Source organism: Pipistrellus kuhlii, unplaced genomic scaffold (assembly GCF_014108245.1).
Source record: "Pipistrellus kuhlii isolate mPipKuh1 unplaced genomic scaffold, mPipKuh1.p scaffold_m20_p_4, whole genome shotgun sequence".
Classification (NCBI taxonomy): domain Eukaryota; kingdom Metazoa; phylum Chordata; class Mammalia; order Chiroptera; family Vespertilionidae; genus Pipistrellus; species Pipistrellus kuhlii.
Window position 1 is genome coordinate 72,429,514 of NW_023425540.1, and position 19,112 is coordinate 72,448,625.

The 19,112-nt window shown below is 53.2% G+C and overlaps 1 protein-coding gene across 5 annotated transcripts in view; it reads right to left on the reverse strand.

Annotated features, from left to right (window-relative positions):
• The window catches only part of SRRM3 (serine/arginine repetitive matrix 3), a 55,493-nt gene that overhangs the window by 13,395 nt on the left and 22,986 nt on the right, over positions 1-19,112 (reverse strand). For all 5 annotated transcript variants that reach the window (XM_045571164.1, XM_036410140.2, XM_036410142.2 and 2 more), the window contains exons 3-11: positions 14,187-14,288; positions 5,268-5,396; positions 5,102-5,179; positions 4,553-4,582; positions 4,041-4,103; positions 3,883-3,918; positions 2,048-2,098; positions 1,451-1,552; positions 922-1,099 (exon numbers count right to left, since the gene is read on the reverse strand). In XM_045571164.1, the coding sequence (XP_045427120.1) occupies positions 922-1,099; positions 1,451-1,552; positions 2,048-2,098; positions 3,883-3,918; positions 4,041-4,103; positions 4,553-4,582; positions 5,102-5,179; positions 5,268-5,396; positions 14,187-14,288 (769 nt within the window). The remainder of the gene's footprint in view (positions 1-921; positions 1,100-1,450; positions 1,553-2,047; positions 2,099-3,882; positions 3,919-4,040; positions 4,104-4,552; positions 4,583-5,101; positions 5,180-5,267; positions 5,397-14,186; positions 14,289-19,112) is intronic.

Consider the following 19,112-nt stretch of genomic DNA (forward strand, 5'->3'; position numbering starts at 1 on the left):
CGCCTCCTCCCTGCTGGGGTTTCTGGGCTGCCTGCGTGTGTGGTGGTGGTGAGGGACCTGCAGACTGCCCAGCCTAAGTCCCCTGTGCCCACCCACTGCTCCTGTCATTGCTGTAGTCCCTTCTCCCTGAGGGGGCCTCTACACCACACTCTAAGATTAGCAGACAAAAGGGGGCCTAGAAGAACCCCTACCATCCAGCTGCCAGCTCCTACAATCACCACACCTGCCTGTGCCCCTCCTGGAGGATGGGTGAGGACAGTTTTTGGGGTGGCGTTGGGTGGTCTCCCAGGGAGCAATGGGTACACGGGGCGATGCCTTTGGAAAGATGGAAAGTGGAACCCTCAGGTTTGAGATACCTGTGGCTGGGGAAAGGACCTTAGAAATGCAGCTCTGTGGTGGCTAGGGCACTGGGGGAAGGGGGCGTCTAGTGAAGGGACTGAGTGAGGGGCAGAGAGCACTCAGAGACGGGGAATGGGCTTGGTGAGGAGGTGGAGGCTTAGGGCCCAAGTGATGCCCAGGGGAGTCCTGTCTCAATAGCCACGCCCCCTCCCTCCTCCATATGCCTGGGAGAGGGAGGCAAGAGATCTTGTTTCCTCTTCAGCTCCTTACTTAAATGGCTGAGTGTCGCGGTGGTAACCCTCCCTGGCCTTCAGTTTGCCAAGCTCAAAGGTGACCCAAGCCTGCAGCACCCCCACCCACCCACAGGGCACTAGAGCCAGGTGGGCATAACAACCAAGCGCTCCCGGCCGCTCCCGTCCAAGGGAGGGCGCAGGGGAGGGGGAAGCGGCGGGCCTGAGGAAGGCGTGCAGCGCCCCCGCCCCGTTACACACTCACTGCTTCCCCCGCCGCAGCGACGCCCCCGCCCCAGCCAGGCGCAGCCCGCGCGTCGCAGGAACCCTCCGCAAAGCCAAGCATACGTACATCGGGCGGGCTGTGCGCCAAGCCCGGGCGGCCCCCCTGCGCTCCGCTCCGCTGCCGGCTGCCTCCGTTCTGCTGGGGCGACCCCCATCCGCTGCCGCCTGACAGGGAAGGCGATCGGCTCCCGCTGGACCTCTGGCTGCCCGTCTTCCGACCTTCGCCTCGGGGCTTGGGGCTCAGCCTGGGGCAGGAGACATATGGAGAGCCGGCGTGGGACGCCCCTCTACCCGAGGCCGCTTCCCGCAGGGAGGGCTGCTCCCTACCCGCCTTCGCACTTGGCCCGGAATATTTCTATTTAGAGAGCCAAGCCCCAGTCCGCACGCTGCCTTGATTTCTATTCAAGGTCTGGGATGCCTAGCCCAGTTCCAAGTTGGCACTGACGCTGCCCTGGTAAACTACCCACTGATTAATTGCTGTGTAGCTCCCCAGCCTCGAGTGTATTTAATACGCAGAAAGACAGCTTAGCTTCAGCAGAAAGTCGGGCAAAGCCACGCCCTGAGCTCTCCGGGGGGGGGGGGGGGGCAGGACCTACCTGCTGGGCGATCTGGAATCGCTGTCCTGGGAGGAGAGTGAGGGGCTGTGGGAACTTCCGCTGCTGTGGCGGTGGGACCTCCGGCCTGGGGACTCATGGGGCCTGGGAGAGAAATCGGCCTGTACCTAAGTTCTGCTTCCTGATGGAAGCCAGGGCTGACCAAGTCTCCTATATCCCGTCCCCAAGTCTCCTACAAAAATTACACAAAGGCTGTCCATACAGAGCCCAGCCAGTCCCTGTGGGTCATTGGTGGGAATTAGGAGAAGCTGCCTTTTTCTCCAGACAGCCCCAGCCCCCCAAGACCTTACCCATCCCCCAGCTGTTGTTCTTGTGACCCTGGAGAGGTGCAGGGGGGTTATAAGGACTGAATTTGAAAAGACCCTCCACCCGAAAGCAAGAGGCCTGGGTTCCAGTTCCAGGTCTGCCACTGACTGGACTCTCCAGGCTCTTGGCTTACTCTCTGGGTCTGAATGTTCCCGCCTGGGCAGGGGGTACAAAATGAACTCCCTTCCAGAGCCTGATTCTGTGATTCAGGGGGCCAGGTTTGCTGTGTGGGAGGAGGGGCTGAGGAGCTGGAGAATGGGGAAGAGTGCTCACCTCTTCCTCTCTTTGTTCTTCTCTTTTCTTTTGCTCCTGGGGCTTCGAGATCTACAGAAAGCAGAGGCTAAGTGACAGCACAGCCTGAGCCAGGCAGGGGAGGGTGAGCCTCCAGGGAGCCCCGCTGTCTTAACCTGAGATTTGTTCCCTCCTCTGACCTGAGCTTTCCTGGCAGGCATGGAATTGCCCATCCCAGTCCATGCTTTGGTTTCTTCAATTCTGCCAAGTCTGTTCCTTCTTTCTCCAGCAAAGCCCATGATCACCTTCAGCCCTAACTGCTGCTCCCTCTGCGAGTGCTAAATGGTCACGTGACCACCGACCCAGAAGGAAGGCAGCTCTGCCCTTATCTTCTCCATCAGTCTTGGGATGGGCCCCTCTGGTGAGTTATCAGGGAGGGCAGTGGCCCTCCACACTTCATTTGTGCTCCCTGTGCCCTCAGTCTCCTCAGCTGGGGCCCTCCCAGACAGAGCCCAAGCCTCCTGCTTTTCTGTCCTCTAGACTGCGGCCTAGCCCAGGGTCAGTCAGCAGGGGTTTAGAAAATAAATGCTTTCCCTTGGGTGTGATTTTCCTGCCATTGGGCATGATCTCCCTGCTTTTGGACCCCTATGCCATCCCGTCCAGCTCTCTTCCTGCCTTTGACAAAAGGATTGAGAGCCTTCTGATTAGCCCTCTCAGGTCTCACCTCATGCCCGGTCCCATGGGTCTCTCAGCCCCACCCTCCCTGATGCCACCAAATTCTAACTCAATCCTCTAGTCCTGAACGGATGCTTTCTTCTGACCCCAAATGAGGTGATGCTAAGAAATACTGGAAGGTATTTCTCACTGGATCAAAAGGAATGGGAGGCAGAACGGGGGGGGGGGGGGGGAGGGGGGGAGGGAGGAAGGGGGGATGAGGGTAGGGGTGGAGAGACGGAATACAGGGGCGAAAGTTTTGGTCTAGAACCCATATTGCATGCTTGGGGCCTTAGTCTCCCGATCTGGAGCTCTCTAGCCTAGCTCATCACTAGGTCCTTCCCAGGACTGATAGGTGCTTGCCAGAGGACCTGTACAAGCTGATAGTGACATATTGAGGGCAGCAGGGGCCAACACTGGCCTCTAAGGACTGGGGAAGGAAAGGGAGGAAACTGGGGAGATTGGAGGGCCAGGATTAGGTGTCCAACTAGGCTCCTACCCCACCCCATCCCCACAAATGGCCATGGGCAAATACACACCCCTAATGGGGCCTGGGAATCTGCTCCTCCGCAGGGCTGCTGGAATGGGCTCTGGCTCTCCTCTTTCTCTCTGTGCGGAGCGTTCTACTTTCTCCCCCCTGCCTCTGCCTGGGCTCCTCTCTTTCACTTCCTCCTGTCCTCTCCCCCAATCCATCCTGAGTAAGTCACCTCAGAGGCTCATGCTGGCTCTTAGCCCTGCCTTGGTGGAGGCCATCTCCATAGCACTCAGGCCTGTTGGGGGTTGGCACCTGCCCCTCAAGATATTCTAGCCACAGCCCACCCACTCTGTCTCTGCCAACTGAGGCTTCCTTCTATCTGGCATGCCCTTTTCCTGAAAATTCCGCCTTCTAACTGACACCTCTATGGACACACCCCTTGGACACTGGACCTGCTGTATTGCCTGGTACATCAAGGCAGACTCATGGGGCAGGCAAGGATTGCAAATCACTGATCTTCATTGTCTCCTGCATGGGGCTAAGAAGGAGTCCCTGGAGTGGGAGGGCAGAGCAGGGCAGGACCCTCAAAACGCCCCTCCCATTATGGCTTCCTTTGGGCCTTGGTCTCTGCAGGGGGGCACTAGCCTCTCTCATATCCTCCTATCACACTCCACAGGGCACCACTCACCTGTGCCGCCTCTTCCTCCTGGACCCAGAATCAGACCTGTAGGGCCACAAAAAGAGTTCTCCTGAGTCCATCTGGGATGACTCAGGGACACCCAGGCAGCACAGCCCTGGTCCTGGGCCCCATGGAAGTGAGGGGAAGCCCCGGGAGAGGAAGGGTACCTGTCTTTGCGGTGCTTCTTCACACCCTTCTTCTTCTTGCGCAGGGGCGAGGAGCTCCCACAGCTGCGGACACAAGGGTGGGAGGTGGGCTCCAGTGAACGGGGCTGGGAGGCGGAGGGGCAGCTGGAAATGTCTAGGGAAGGCTGGGTGCCTGGGGCTCAAAGCTGGAAAAGGGATTCCAGGCCATGAAGCCACCTGCCTGCTGTACAGAGTGAACCGAGGCCCAGGGGATTGGCAAAGTTCCTAAAGGCAGTTGATGGAACTGCCCGTGCTGTCCCTGGTCACCCTTCTAGCCTCCTTGGCGTGGTAAGAGGGGCTACTTCGAATCACAGGTTGGAGGCTGTAATGGTGGGAGTTCTGGCCTTGCTGGGGAAAAGCTGTTGGTGTCCAAGGTCCAGGCCCTGAGGTCCAAGGCCTCCTGCATCTGGAGATGGCCCTGGAATCTCATCACCCCTCCTCCCAGACACCGCCCCCCCCCCCCTTCCTGGTCCTTGCCCGCCTGCATCACTGACCTGCACTCCGAGTCTAGTCTCCTCTTTTTGCTGAGGGCCAGAGGAGAAAGAAGGACAGACAGTTCCACGGGGTTAGTTGGGTCCCCAGACGATTGTCAGGGTCTCACTCAGGACAGGGGAGAGGGGACCACAGATGAGACGCTGGCAAACCCCGCCCCCCCCCCCCCCCAGGCCACTCATACAATGGTGGGGAGGGCAGGGCTATTGGGGAAGGGCAGAGGGGTACCCATCGGGTGGACAGGGTTAGTGTGTCTAGTTCTGGGGCAGAGGCTCTGAGGTCTGGGGGGCGGGGGGGGGGGGGTGATGCCACTGTGGGGACTCAGTGAAGGGAGGGGACGTGGTGAAAGGGAGGGGCTCGTGGAGGGCGGGGCCTGGTAAAAGGAAGGGGGCTGAGTGAAGGGCGGAGTCAGAAGCGGGAGCACATTTTGTTGGGGGCTGAGAGGCTCAGCGAGGCCGGGCTCCCCAATGCAGCGTGGGGTCCCTGCAGACGCCGCGGGAGGGGGACCCCCCGCGCCCCTCCCGCCCCGCCGCAGCCGGAGGCGCTCTCACCGGCTCCTCCGGTGGCTGCCTTTCTTTTTCTTCTTCTTGGGAGGGGGCGAGGCCGAGCTGCTGGACCAGTGCTTGGTCCTGCGGAGAGGGGGCGGGGGCGGGCGGCGGTGAGGGGCCGGGCCGCCCCACCTGGGCCCTGCCCTTCCCCGCCGCGCCGGGCGCTGACCTGTAGCCGCGGTGCCCGCGGTAGCAGGCGGCCGGGCAGTCGCAGTCCACCGGGCCGTCGTCCTCGTCGAAGGGCGCATACTCCAGGCCGGGCTCGGCGCCCTCAGGCAGCCGCGGGGTCTCCACCACGCTGCCGGCGACAGGGACGCTCAGCATCGGTCGGGCCCTCCAGCCGCCCCTCTCTCAGAGCAGCGCCCCAGGCCTGCTCCGCCCCAAAGGCCCGAGGGAGGCGGGGTGCGGCCGGCTCCAGCGTCTGCAGCCTCGACCTCTAGACAGTCCGGCGGGGATTTGGGGGATCCTGCGGGGAGCCTTCCTTACAGGACTCCCAGCCTGAACGGGGCCATATTTTGCGAAAGAGAGAAAAATAGCAAGGAGCACCCCTCTCCCCCTAAGTTCTCTTTACAAGCGCTCTCTCTCTCTCTCTCTCTCTCTCTCTCTCTCTCTCTCTCTCTCTCTCTCTCTCTCTCTCTCCCTCCCTCCCTCATCAATGAGGCCCCTCCTCCTGACTGAGGCCACTCCCCTTACGGAGACCCCTTCCCCGCACTGACTTTTTGTCCCTTAGTCCCATTCATGGTCCCCTAATCAGCCCTCTTTCCCCTCATGGAGCCCCTTTCATGGATCTCTGTCCCCTTGAACCATTCGCCAGGCCCTTGCCCCTCTCAGCCCGCTCATCCTCTCCAGCCTTCCTTTCCCCTCCCTGAGCCGCCCTCACTGATAAGGCTTTCCTTAACCCTGCTGTCCCAGTTCCGGAACTGCCTCCCCCTGCCCACCCGACTGCCTCCGTCCTCCTCACCCCTCCTTCCTCCAGCCCTGGCTGCCTCTCTAAAATATTCATAGCTTCCCCTCGCCCTCCTCTCCGCTGCCTCCAGCCTCCGGAGGCCTCCTCGCTCTTCTGCTGCCGAGCTGTCATCAATCACTGCCTGGCGGCAGCAGTCCGCCTCGGATGCTCCCCATCCATCTTGCAGAGCTCTCCCTTACCCTCAGCAGGGCCCCAGGTGGTCCTGGCCCTGCTCTTGGTTCAGGAGCCCAGCCTTCAGCCAGATGTTTGCACCCTGCGGGCATGTCAAAGAATGATGCTTTTCCCCCAAAAGGCAGCATCACAAGCTGTCCCTAGGTCACCGTATGGCCTGGTGCCTGTCTGCCCCCTCTCTGAACTTCTTGTCCAAGATGAGAGTGATAATGTGTTATAGGGCTTTGGGAGAATTCACCGCGATAACGGGTGCTTTGCAACTTTGCTTTTTAGTAAATATGCCCAGAAGCCACCCTACAAAAGCCCAGCTTCAGGGCACTGGTTTCAGGGTGGTGCCCTCCACCTTCCATTTTCCATTTCATACTAGCTCAGTCCATGCCTCTTCTGCATGGAGGCTCAGTTGCCCTCACTCCTGGGTGCCATTCACCTGGCTCATTCTTTCCCTGCCCTGAGAGAGAGAGAGGCCAGGACTTGGATGGCAGAGTGTTAAAACATGACATGAGCAGAAACCGGTTTGGCTTAGTGGTGAAGCGTCGGTCTGCAGACTGAAAGGTCCGGGTTTGATTTCTGTCAAGGGCATGTACCTTGGTTGCGGGCATATCCCCAGTGGGGGTGTGCAGGAGGCAGTCGATCGATGATTCTCATCGATGTTTCTAACTCTCTATCCCTCTCTCTTTCTCTCTGTAAAAAATCAATAAAATATATTTAAAAAAAAAACACACAAAACATGACATGGGCTTTGGATTCACACAGACAGGTCTGAATCCAGGCATGACCAAGCTCACTGAGCCTCAAGGTCCTTATCTATCCAACAAGGAAAGAATATCCCAGCTTTGAGGAGAGGATTAAGAGAGATTCTGTTTTTGAAGCTCTTGTTTCCCCCCCCCCCCCCCACACACACACACACACACACACACACACACACACACACACACGGTCACCACTGTTAGATGGAGAGCTCAGTCTGACACTCACATACCAACACCTCCTCTTGCAGGGAGAAAAGCAGTTGTGACACATGAAAGAGATATAGGGCAAGGAAGGCAAACCACAGCTACTGATGGAAAAGACTCTTCAGAAACAAATCTCCAGGAATCTGCTAATCTAGAATCTCAGCGATGCCATTCAGTTCCCTAACATGACCCTGGAAGCCTTGAAGTCATCCAGGCAGTACAGGAGGTTTTTCTGGGGTGATGGAGGAGAGGCTCATGTCATTCCCCCACCCCCACAGAGTCAAACACCCCACATCCCTTCACTCAAACCTCTGTGCTCTCCCCACGCTCTTCTCCCGACGCCAGTGGCCTCCCACCTCCTGTCCCTGCCCCTGAAATCCTCAGCTCACCCCACACAGCCCTCAGCCACACAAATGCCTGACCGTAAAAGATAGTCTGCAACCCTAACCGGTTTGGCTCAGTGGATAGAGCGTTGGCCTGCGGACTGAGGGGTCTCGGGTTTGATTCCGGTCAAGGGCATGTACCTTGGTTGCGGGCACAACCCCAGTGGGGGGTGCGCAGGAAGCATTTGATCGGTGTTTCTCTCTCATTGATGTTTCTAACTCTCTATCCCTCTCCCTTCCTCTCTGTAAAAAGTCAATAAAATATATTAAAAAAAAAAGATAGTCTTCAGCAAAACTTAAGGGCACTCCAATATTGTGTGGAGCCAGTGGGAGAGGGGGCTTCCACTTATCTGGACACAAAAATGAGGACGGTTATTGACAAAATAAAATAGCTCAGTTTGGGCACTGCCTTCTGCAGGGAGCCCTTCTTGCCTCCTAACATCCTAGCTGAGTGAGCCACTGAGTGTAGGCCCTCACGGAGCTCCTTCCCCTCACTGTGCCTTCCTTAGTCTGCTGGCCACCCCCTTTCTTCCTCTGTCCCCAGGACAGAACTTTCTCCCCACGACCCCATCATCCCTCCCTGAGCTTTGTCATTTGGCCTCTCTCATTCTTCAGTCCCTTCTTGAAAGCAGACATAGGGTATGAGTAGCAGGCTCAAGGAGAGGCACAAGGTCTCAGAACCTTGGTAAGACTTGTTCTGGGAGCTCCAGGGATATCAACGGGAATAGTTTTGTGGGCTGGTACCACCACATCTGCTTTGCAAGATCTCCCAGGGTCCTCCTATTCTGCCTTTCCTAGATGACAGTATCACTAACAACAATATTTTCTAATGTTCAAATATCCACTAGTGCTTTGCAGTTCACACATCCCATGTAGAGCTACTTAGAAAAATTGTCCCCTCCCCCTATTTTATAGATGAGAAAACTGAGGCCCAGAGAGAAAAAGGAACATCCCTTATGGTTTTGGGACCTTTGAGTAAAGAATGTAAGTTCACCTATGCAATTGGCCTTGAGAAGTCATGTGCAAACAGGATAGCCCTTGTCTTAGCTGGCTGTGCTTCCCTGCTGTAGATGTTAGCTCAGCTGTTTCCTCCCTATTTTGTAGACACAGTTGAAGGGGGTGTACTGAGCTCTAGATTTGTTTAACATTTCCTACTCTTAAGTTCAAGTTTGTGGTCTCGTTTACTTCTAACCAAGTCCATGAAATAGGCAGGGGAGGCATTCCTCCCTGTGACAGAACAAATCAAGCCCCAGGTAACTGACCAAAGCAGGCCCAAAGAGTCCACTGCAGAGGGACCAAGAACATATGAGGTTGAACACAGACAGCACTGCACAGAACACATGCTGGACGGGCTGCCGTGGGCAAGGTTCTGACCTGGGAAAAGACTGCCTGTCACATGCCCTTCTTCCCGCCAGCAGTTTTGCTAATTAACTGGTTCTGTTTTCCATTATCCAGGAGCATAATAGCCAATTGACAGATGAATGAGTCCAGACAGAGGAGTGGCAGATCCCAGGCAAAGGCTCTGCCCTCTCTGTTCCAGCTTATTCACTCGGCCAGTGTGCCAGGCCTGCCAGGAGCCTGGAGGGAGGCGGGGGGTTGTGGGGTTTAGGGATGGCAGGAAAGGAGATGAATCAAGCCTGAGGCCTCTCCTCTATCTTCTCAACGTGCAGGGAAAAATATAACACTGTGCATATTATATTGTAATTACTAATGCAGGTGCCAGGTACTATTCCAAGCACTTTACATGTATTTAATCATTTAATGCTCAGAACAAGCCTTTATGTGAGTACCACCATTAATAGTCCCATATTCCAGATAAAATAAAGTGGCACAGAGAGGTCACACTCCATCCAACATTAGATGCACTGAAAGAAAGGATGAATTTTCTCACTGTGTTTAGAAAGTAGCTTATGAATTTTGTTCTCTATAAATCCTCTATTCCAAAAATTTTGCTGTATTACAAAACTATGAAAACAGTTATTCTTAAAAGTTGTCATTGTCTACTAGAGTAAAAACAAACAAACAAACAAACAAACAACAACAACAACAAAATGAAAAAGAAATGACAGCAGCCCCAAGAAATAAAGAAAATGTATGCACTCTAAAGAAGAGAAGCTTTTACTTTTATCCTGGCAATATGGGCAAAGTGGTTTTTAGAGGCAGCCTTGGATGATGGGGTGTTTTGATGGGGTGTGTTGTGCAGAAGAGGCTAGGGTGTTTGAGGCTGAGGGCCCAGAATGTGAAAAGATATGGGAGTTGCAAACATACAGGGCACAGCTGAGAATTGCCAGTAGGCCAAGCTGGCTGCTGTGTGATGCTAAGAGTGGGAGACCAGGCTGAGTCTAGTGTGTGGAGGCCTTGAATGCCAGGCCAGAGAGTCCATACTTGATTGCATGGATGATGGGGAACCTACAGAAGGTTTTTGGGGCAAAATAGGACTCCCCACACAAAATAGGACAAAAGTCTCCAGATCTCTGGGACCTACTATTTCTCTCCATCACCTTTCCCCAGTTTCATCTGCCTGGTCATCTTTCAAAGGGTAAAGTCCCCGCACACCCATCTGACCACATCACACCTATCAAAACCTTCCACTGTCTCCCACCATCTATGGATCATATCCAGATAATACTGCAGCAGTGTGATGTTCTGGTATCCAGTATGGAGGGTAGACAGTTGGAGTGTTGGTTGAGGTGGGACTGCCCCAAGTGACTGTCACTCAAATCAATCAATCAGCTTAAGGAAGACTGATGATTCCTGGGAATAAAAAGCTCTGGGAGTGACTCTTTGTTGAGACCCTTTCCTGAGTGGGAGTTGTCATGGATTCTTACAGTTCGTAGACAGTTAAAATCAGACACACACACACACACACACACACACACCCAAGGTGGAGACCCTTCAGCTGGCTCTTCTTTGCCATCTTATTATGAGAAGGCATTGAATTTCTATACATCTCAAATTACCTGTCTATGAATGCGTGTGGGGTATCAGGGTCAGGAAGCCAAAGACATGAGCACAGAAACTACTGGGTGGTCAGAGGGCTTTATAAATCCCTGAGAGAATCTGGAGAAACTCAGGCAGAGGGGAATAAGTTAATATCAACCCAACACTCGCCACTGCCAGGCCTCCCTGTGACCATGGGGACCGTGGATGTTATGGGCTGAATGTTGTGTCCCCTCCAAATTCATATGTTGAAACTGTAATCCCAATGTGATGGTATTAGGAGGCCGGGCCTTTGGGAGGTAATTAGGTCATGAGGGTGAGCTCTCATGGATGGGACTAGCACCCCTATAAGAAGAGACAAAAGAGCTAGTTTTCTTTTTGTCATGTGAGGATATAAGAAGGTCACAGTCTACAACCCAGAACACATTTATCACCTGAACCTGACCATGATCTCAGACTCCCAGCTTACAGAACTGTGAGAAACAAGTTTTTAATGTTATACAACAAAGCCACCCAATCTCTGGTATTTTTGTTATAGTAGCCTGAGCTGACTCAGATAGTTGTGCTGGTCATCTAGTAGTGATACATGTCTGCTGTGTGCTAGTGACTATTCTTCACATCTACATTCATTGTCTCAATTAATTTCCTCAACAGTCCTATGTGGCAGGTACTAATTTTATAAGTAAAGAGTTGGAAGCCCAGAGAAGTTAGGGACCTGTTCAAGCCGCACAGCTGGGGTGTGGTGGAGCAGAAATCCATAGCCCAGGCTGTTAACATTAAACTTAAAGGTTTAGAGTGACAGATGGAATGTCTGACACCAGAGCCTGCATTCTCCCTCAAGTACCCCACACGCTGAGCTAAGAATTGAAGGTCTACAGTAAGGCAGGTACAGGACCAGTCTCATCTCTTTTCCCGCCCCCCCCACCCCATCCCCCCGCCCGGGCCTTGGGTTCAGCACCACAAACAGCTCCTTCCAGCCTCAGTAATCTGGGGCGCACCAGCAGCCTCCTTAGTAGTTTGTTTGGTATAGTCACTTTTTGGAGTGATATTTTCACCCCATTTTGGCTGCCTGAACTAAAAGAAGCCTTCTGGTCGAACCCCTTTTCTGTGTAAAGGAAGAAACTTAGGCTTCAGGGAAGATTTTCAAGCTGCCTTGTTCTAGGCACTAGGGATATAGCAATAAACAAAACGGATAATGATCCTATCTTCATGGAGTTCACGTTCTAGTGGGGTCCCAGGATCCTGCCAATTCTATACTGTCCTCTGCCTCCAGACCAGGGGTTCTCCCTGACTGTCAAGTCTCCCCAGGACCCTTTCCTGACTGACAACACTAGCCTGTCCTCCTCAGTTCTCCAACTGAACAAGCACAGGGCTGAAAGGGTCAAGTGGCCGCATTGTCTGGAGCTGCCTGTAATTCCAGGTTTCAGGTTTCAGGTTTCAGGTTTCAGGTTTGTGTTCCCACCCAGAGAACAGGAGGCAGGTCTTTCCCTTCTTTCTTCCCTCCTCATTGCACTAGCTCAGGGTTAGGCATGCATCACAGAGCCTCAAGGACATTTCCTTTGATGGTCGAGACACTGCTACATTCCCATGGCATATTTCTCAGTGCATCGCAGTTCTTAAATGCATCATTCATTTGTTCATTCACTTATGGAAAGATAAGATCAAGACTACTGGAAAAGACCTGGGAAACATCCACTAACAGGAGAGTGTTCAGCTGTAGAAGGGATAAGATTCCCCCAGGAGAAGAGGGAAGGCAGAAGGAAGGAACAGACCTGAGGACGTGACAGAACCTTGGGGTGAGGGACACCAACATCTGGGAAGTGGGCAGGAATAAGAAAGACAGCAGAAGCCATCAGAGGGCCAGGAGGAATTCACAGAGAACTGCCTACTGGAAGCCAGGGGGGAAAGTAGGTTTTCAGAAGGGGAAGCATAATGGTGGAAACACAACTGCCAGAAAGGTCAGGCCCATGGCATGACAGTGGCCATAGCCTGAGCAAGTCACCACTTCTGCATGGCTTAAGGAAGTGGAGACAATGCATGCCACACACAAACATTTGATTGAACCCTAGCTGGTTTGGCTTAGTGGAGAGAGCATCGGCTAGTGGACTGAAGGGTCCCTGGTTCAATTCTGGGAAAGGGAACTTGCCTGGGTTGCAGGCTCAATCCCCAGTAGGGGTTGTGCAGGAGGCAACCTATCAATAATTATCTCTCATCATTAATGTTTCTATCTCTGTCTCCCTCTCCCTTCTTCTCTGAAATCAATAAAAATATATTTTAAAATTTTTTTATTGAGAAAGGAGAGAAAAATGTGGGCTGGTAGCTGGAGGAGAAAGCAGAATTGAGGAAGGACAACTAGATTAATAGGAAGAAGCGCAGGGGAGGGAAAAAGGGCAGGCCTGAGCTGGGTCCAGGGAAGGTGGCAGGTAGAGTCCAGAGGAGGCCTCACACTCTCACACCATATGGGAGGGGGAAGGGCAGATGATTTCCAGAGGAGTCCTGGGTGATGTGAAGGGGCACCAGTCAGAAAGCCAGGACCTGTTGGGTTTGGAGGTGGTGCAGGCAGCAACAAGAGGAGCTGGTTTACCAGGAGGTTTGAGAGAGGAAGAGAAGGGCTGGCCTTGTTCTGTAGGGAACTGGCTGGCATCATGAGGGGGAAGGCACAGAAGCTGTTGAGGGCTGCTGGGAATTCCGGCGGGCTGGAGAGAAGGAGTTAGTGGTGACATCACCTATTCCCGACAAAATAAAAGGGAGAGGCCAACTGGGCCTGACTTCCCAAGTCATCTGTGAACCCCCACAAGCCTGAGGCTGCTCTGACTCTGCTTTAACTCCTACCCAGGCCAGAGAGGGGAAGTTTAAGAGAGGTAAGAAGCAGGGAATGCCACAATGGGGCAGGGATACTGAAGCTTTGCAAGGGGAAGATTGATCAGAGTGGATTCAGTGACACAGTGCACAATGCCTGCCAGGCTTCTGGACAGGCTGCCCCGCCCTCCTGTGGCAGTCTGCTCCATTCTGTATAGTTTTGAGTGGTTCCCAGTTCTCTAAATGAGACAAAGTTGACCTCCCTATAACTTCCCTGTTTATCCAAAGTTCTCCTGGGGGCCTATCGCCCACCAGTCCTGTGACAGGTGCCTCCTGCCCTTTGACAGGTGCAGGGATGTCACACACACACACACACACACACACACACACACACACACACACACACACCAGCTCATGCTCTCTTTCTCTGACAAGACTTTGGTCACGCTAACAATGGTGTGTTGAGTCTTATTTTCCAGAGTACGTGTTTACTCTGGAGGCCATTGTATGGGTAGTAAGAGTTGGGGCAGAAAGAATACCTTCGGGTCCCACCTGTGACAATGCTAGGGTCAGAACATTTATCAGGTTTCCTGATTTGCAGCCTATGATTCCTTGACCTGAGAAGTGGACTGCCTCTCCCACTGATGGGCCATAGGTAAAACCCGGGGAGCAGGGGCAGGTCCCATTGATGCCCTGGTGCCCTGCCTTGTGCCTGGGCCAGGCTGGAGCTTCCAGTGGACAGAGTCCACATCTCTCTTCTCTTCCTTGCAGACCCCCAACCCTCAGAAGGAGCATTTGGAAAGGCTCCCCTGGCACCCAGCTGCTGTCTGAGCCTGTTCCCTCCCTTCCCCTGCCCCCACACAGGTGGCACTCACATGTGGCCTCCAGTCCGGTCTTCTCTTGTGAGCATTCCCTCCTTCTCCATCAGCATCTGCCGGAAAGTCCTGACCTTCTGCCGGGTTTCCTCCTCAGAGTACCTGCAGGGGTGAATGGAGGGTGATGGCTGCTCTCTTCCTGCCTGTGCCCTCCCTGCTCCTCCCCCAGCCCTGTCAGAAGAGCACTTTCCAGCTTGGAATGGTCTGTCCAAGCAAGGCTTTCAATGCTGAGGAAGCGCAAGGCCTGCCCACTTTGTACCAAAGCAGCCAACCAACCAACTAAACAAACACCAGCCAGGCAAACAAATAAACGAAAGGAAGATTTGTTCCCAGAGGTGGGGAGACCAGGTAGGTGGGGCTATGCTTCCTTCTGGCCCTCATCCACCCCCAGGGCAGGCCTCCCTCCCACATCCTAACTACATGCACTCTGGACACATTTTAGGGAGAAATGAGAATCCATGGCTTTTTCTGCTTTCCTAGCCTCAAGGACATCTGATCCTCACAATAACCTTGGGAAGTTCTTCGAACATCCCTATCTCTGCAGGATCAAGGCTACCAAGTGGCTTCCTGGGGATCCCAGTGCTAGATCCATTGTCTCTTTCTGTGTGAGTTGGGTGGGGTGGATGAAATCTGTGCCTTGAATGGAAACTCTCACTTCTCTACTCCTTTATCCCTTCCTCCCTCCTTGAGCCAGGTCTCAGGCTAGGGATCAAAATCCAGAATTCTCTCCTCCTTATCCTCACTCTGACACCCTGGAGTCAGTCTCCATCCTCTCTCACTGCACCACTGTGACAGCTGCTGCCTGGCCCTTCCAGCTCTCCTGGCATTTTTCTCCAACATGTGTCCTTGCTGCCCATGTCTTTGCTCACCCAGCCCCTGGCCCTGTATTCAGTGACCGCTGCTAAATGAATCTTGGGGTTCCCAGCCCACACCCTCTCTTCTTTCTGGGCTGCAGGTCAGTGTCCTGGGTAAATAGGAATGAGGTCCAGTCTTGTCTCTATCATCCATTCACCATTCACCTTCTATCCATGCAGCAGGTCCAGCCTTCCCATTCAGCCTATTCATAAAAACAGTACATGTTTTCTCTTAGGGACTCGATATTGTTTCTCCATCCTTCTCTAACCAATTATTTTCTTCCCTTCAATAAGCAAGTGTGGAGAAACCCTGTCTTTTTTTAGAGCAATGTGGCAATTCTTTTCAAAAATCTTAAAAAATGAGCAGAAACCGGTTTGGCTCAATGGATAGAGCGTTGGCTTGGGGACTGAAGGGTCCCGGGTTCGATTCTGGTCAAGGGCATGTACCTTGGTTGCCGGCATATCCCCAGTAGGGGGTGTGCAAGAGGCAGCTGATCGATGACTCTTTCTCATCGATGTTTCTAACTCTCTATCTCTCTCCCTTCCTCTCTGTACAAAATCAATAAAATATATATTTTTTAAAAATCTTAAAAAATGAACACTCTCTTTGACTCAAATTAACTTCCAGGTTTACCCTGAGGAGATAATCATGGCTAAGCACAAAGAAGTGACTCATAGGGTGTGTACAACAGCATGGATACCCTCTGACCAGGATAGGTGCTGATGTTTGTCCTTCCTGGATCCTGGCAGGTGGTCCCTGTGCTAGTCATATCTGTTGACTCCTCTGTGTTCTGCACTGGCCTGGTGTTCCCTGAGGGCTGGGACCTTGTCTGTCTGGGTTGCCATTGTGTCCCCAGTACCTGCCACCTTGCTTGCCTTATGTGGCACCCCAATGTTTTGATAAATGAGTGACTGGTGATGGAGAGGCATCGAAGAATTTGGAGGTTGGAAAGATTTTTTTATTTTGGAAAGATGGCTTTGGTGGCTGTGCAGAGGAGAGACCTGAAGGCAGAGAGGCCACTATTGGGCTACTGCAGGAGTTCATCAGGAAATGGTGAAGTTGGAGCTAGAGAGTGGGCCTGAGTATGGAAGGGAAGAAGTGGGCAAAACCTGTCTAGGTGGGAAAATGGCTGGGACTCAAGGGCTGATTGGACATGTTGGGGACAGGGGTAAGATAAGGAGCATAGCTTTTTAACCAGGTGTCTCCTGACTCCTAACTTGGGTCTAATCCTCTGCAGGTTCAGGCACCTGCATGGCCCACCATATGGAGGGTTGAACCCTGCTTGGCAGGGGGAGAGGCCCATCTCTCCCAACTCCCACCCCCATCGCAGGGAGGATGTGTGGGGGTGTGGGGTGCTTAGGCCACACTAGACTGGCGTCTCTAACCCAGCTTCACCAAGCTCGGGGCCTGGCCCGTGGTGTCCTCCTCAGTCCCTGTTTAGCATTCAGCTGGAGGGTCCTTGTCCTTGTGTGTTGGGCAGTGCAGAGCCCTCGGACGGCTGGGTTGGTCTGGTGCACTGGAAGAAGGGGTGGTGCCCTCTCTCTGAGCAGTGGAGGCACAGAGGAACTGCTCCCATTTCATCTTTTCCTCATACCAGCTTGTCATTGTCATCAGCACAGAGACAAGCAGCATAGGCCTCTTTAAAACGGCTTAGCTCCGGACTCTGGGAGGAAGACCCAGGCTGGCTGGCCCATTGGCACAGGGCTCTGCACGTGGTGGGGTTGGGGAGGAGATAGCCTAAGAGCAAGGCTAGATTCCAAGTTGGATAGGAGGGGTCTCAGGCCAGGGTTCAAGCCCCATGTCTAGGGGTCTATGGAGCATGTGAGGCTGAGAAATGGGTTTCATTGAGACTTGGAATGGGACATATGCAGGGACTTGGGGCTCATCCCAGAACTGGCAGGTTTACGGCAAGTTGACTAACTCCAGCACCTGTCGTTGAGGGCTGAGGGGCTGGATTAAATCAACTTGGTGGCTTGGGGAGGACCACTCTCTGCCCCAGGGTTTCATGCTGGGAGAAGCTGGGGACCCAGGAATAACATTTACTAGTTACTGGGCAAATAGGTCTCAAGTGTGACCGCCATCTCCTATTCTCCTCTCTCCTCCAATCTTTTGAGGTCACGCCTCTCAGCTGAGGCTCTGTGGAACAGTGATGAAGAGGGGAGGCAGGAGAGCCAGGCACTCCTATTTTTGAGTCCTGGCACCCCCGTTCCCCGCCCCCACCCCCAATTGCCTAGCTTTGTGACCTTGGACAAGTTCATACACTTCTCTTAGCCTTAGCCCTTACATCTGTGAAATGAGATAGTAACCTGCCTTTCAAGGTTATCATAAGGATTAAGAGAGATGGTGCATATACAGTCCTTTGCCCATCACATAGTAGATGCTCAATTAATCATAGTGATTGATTTTGTTCCAGAGTGACGGGAACAGAGGGTCTAGCTATCCCAAGCTCTCTGTTGTTTTCTACTCCAGACCCCTGCCAGATCAACAAGGTCCCACCCAGGTCAGGAGCCACCTGGACCTCTTCACTCTGTATTCCTAGGAAGCAAAGGCTGACATGGAAGGGAGGCTGGTACCCAAACCATTCACTCTTTGAGGAAGTGGCAGCATCTGCCAACTTAAGGCCACACTGGAGGCCTGGCTAGCATTGGCCAAACCCTCATACTAAAAGCCAAGGGCTTAGGCAATGATGTCTGTCTCCCTCGTCCCCACTCCCCTGTATGGGAAAGACACGCCAAATTTGTTGCTGCTTTGGGGACTTCCTGGGTTGCCCTCTGGGGCTGGGGTGGGATGAGGAGAAACTGCATTTTAAAAGATATTCTCAGTCGAAACCGGTTTGGCTCAGTGGTAGAGTATCAGTCTGCAGACTGAAAGGTCCCAGGTTCGATTCCAGTCAAGGGCATGTACTTTGGTTGCGGGTACATCCCCGGTAGGGGGTGTGCAAGAGGCAGCTGGTCGATGTTTCTCTCTCATCGACGTTTCTAGCTCTCTATCTCTCTCCCTTCCTCTCTGTAAAAAATCAATAAAGTATATTTAAAAAAAAAAAAAAGATATTCTCAGAGTGGAAAATGTTTCATTCTGCTGTCCTTGCCCAGACCTAGGCTCTTAGATAATCCCTTCCTTTGTCATTAATTTGATTTTCACGGAGGAACAGAAGAGATGACTTCTGAGCGGTAGATGGCCTCACTATTCCCATTTTATAAAAGAGGAAACAGAACAAGGGAGAGGGGAGGGCCCATAGCTCCACGCCCAAGGAGGCCACCTTGCCACCACCACCATAGCCATTGTGTCCTCACAGGAAAGGGCCTAGGTAGGGTGGGTGGGGATGTTTGTGGTGGTGGTGGTGGGGGTGAGAACATCACATTGCACAGGCTGTGGGCTCTGTCCCCACCCCTACGATGATTGCAAGCTGCACACAGAGGCTACCCTGGAAGGTGTTTCCAAATGCAGCATCAATCACCAGCGAATTAGCCTGCCATCCATCAATATTAAGGAAGGGATTGCTTTTTAATGAGGCCAAAGAATGCGTGTTCCTGTGACTAGTGGGAATATTTGTCAAATGCCTGAGAACCTGGTAAATAAACGCAAATGAACCAGTGTTTCTAGAAATGGATATTAATGACTAGATTGGATAGCAGGGCAAGGGTTCCTAGTGTTTGTGGAGCATTTTCTGGGCACTGACTGGGGGCAGAGGAGCCCTGTCATGCCTTAGTCCACGGGACCCTCAGATTAATTCTGGAAGGCAAGTAATTGGGGTTTGCCCAAGGTCACAGGCCTGGGCTTAAAAGCCTGGATTGTTTGGTTTCAGAGTGGCTGTGGCCTTCACCCACCAGGCTGCAACTAAGAGGTGGGAGGAGAGGGGGATGGTGACTGGAGAGCTAGCTTTGTGGGAGACTCCAGTCTAAGGACCACCTGCAGTAAAGACTTGGGTGGGAGGAAGGGGCCCTGACTGAACATCTGGAGACCTAGTGGGTGCTTCCCAGAGAGGTACAGGTCCTTAATGCCTGGGGACTGACTGCAGTGACTTGGCCAAATGTTATCCCCTTCCATCAAAGGCTGCCTTCATCTGGTAAA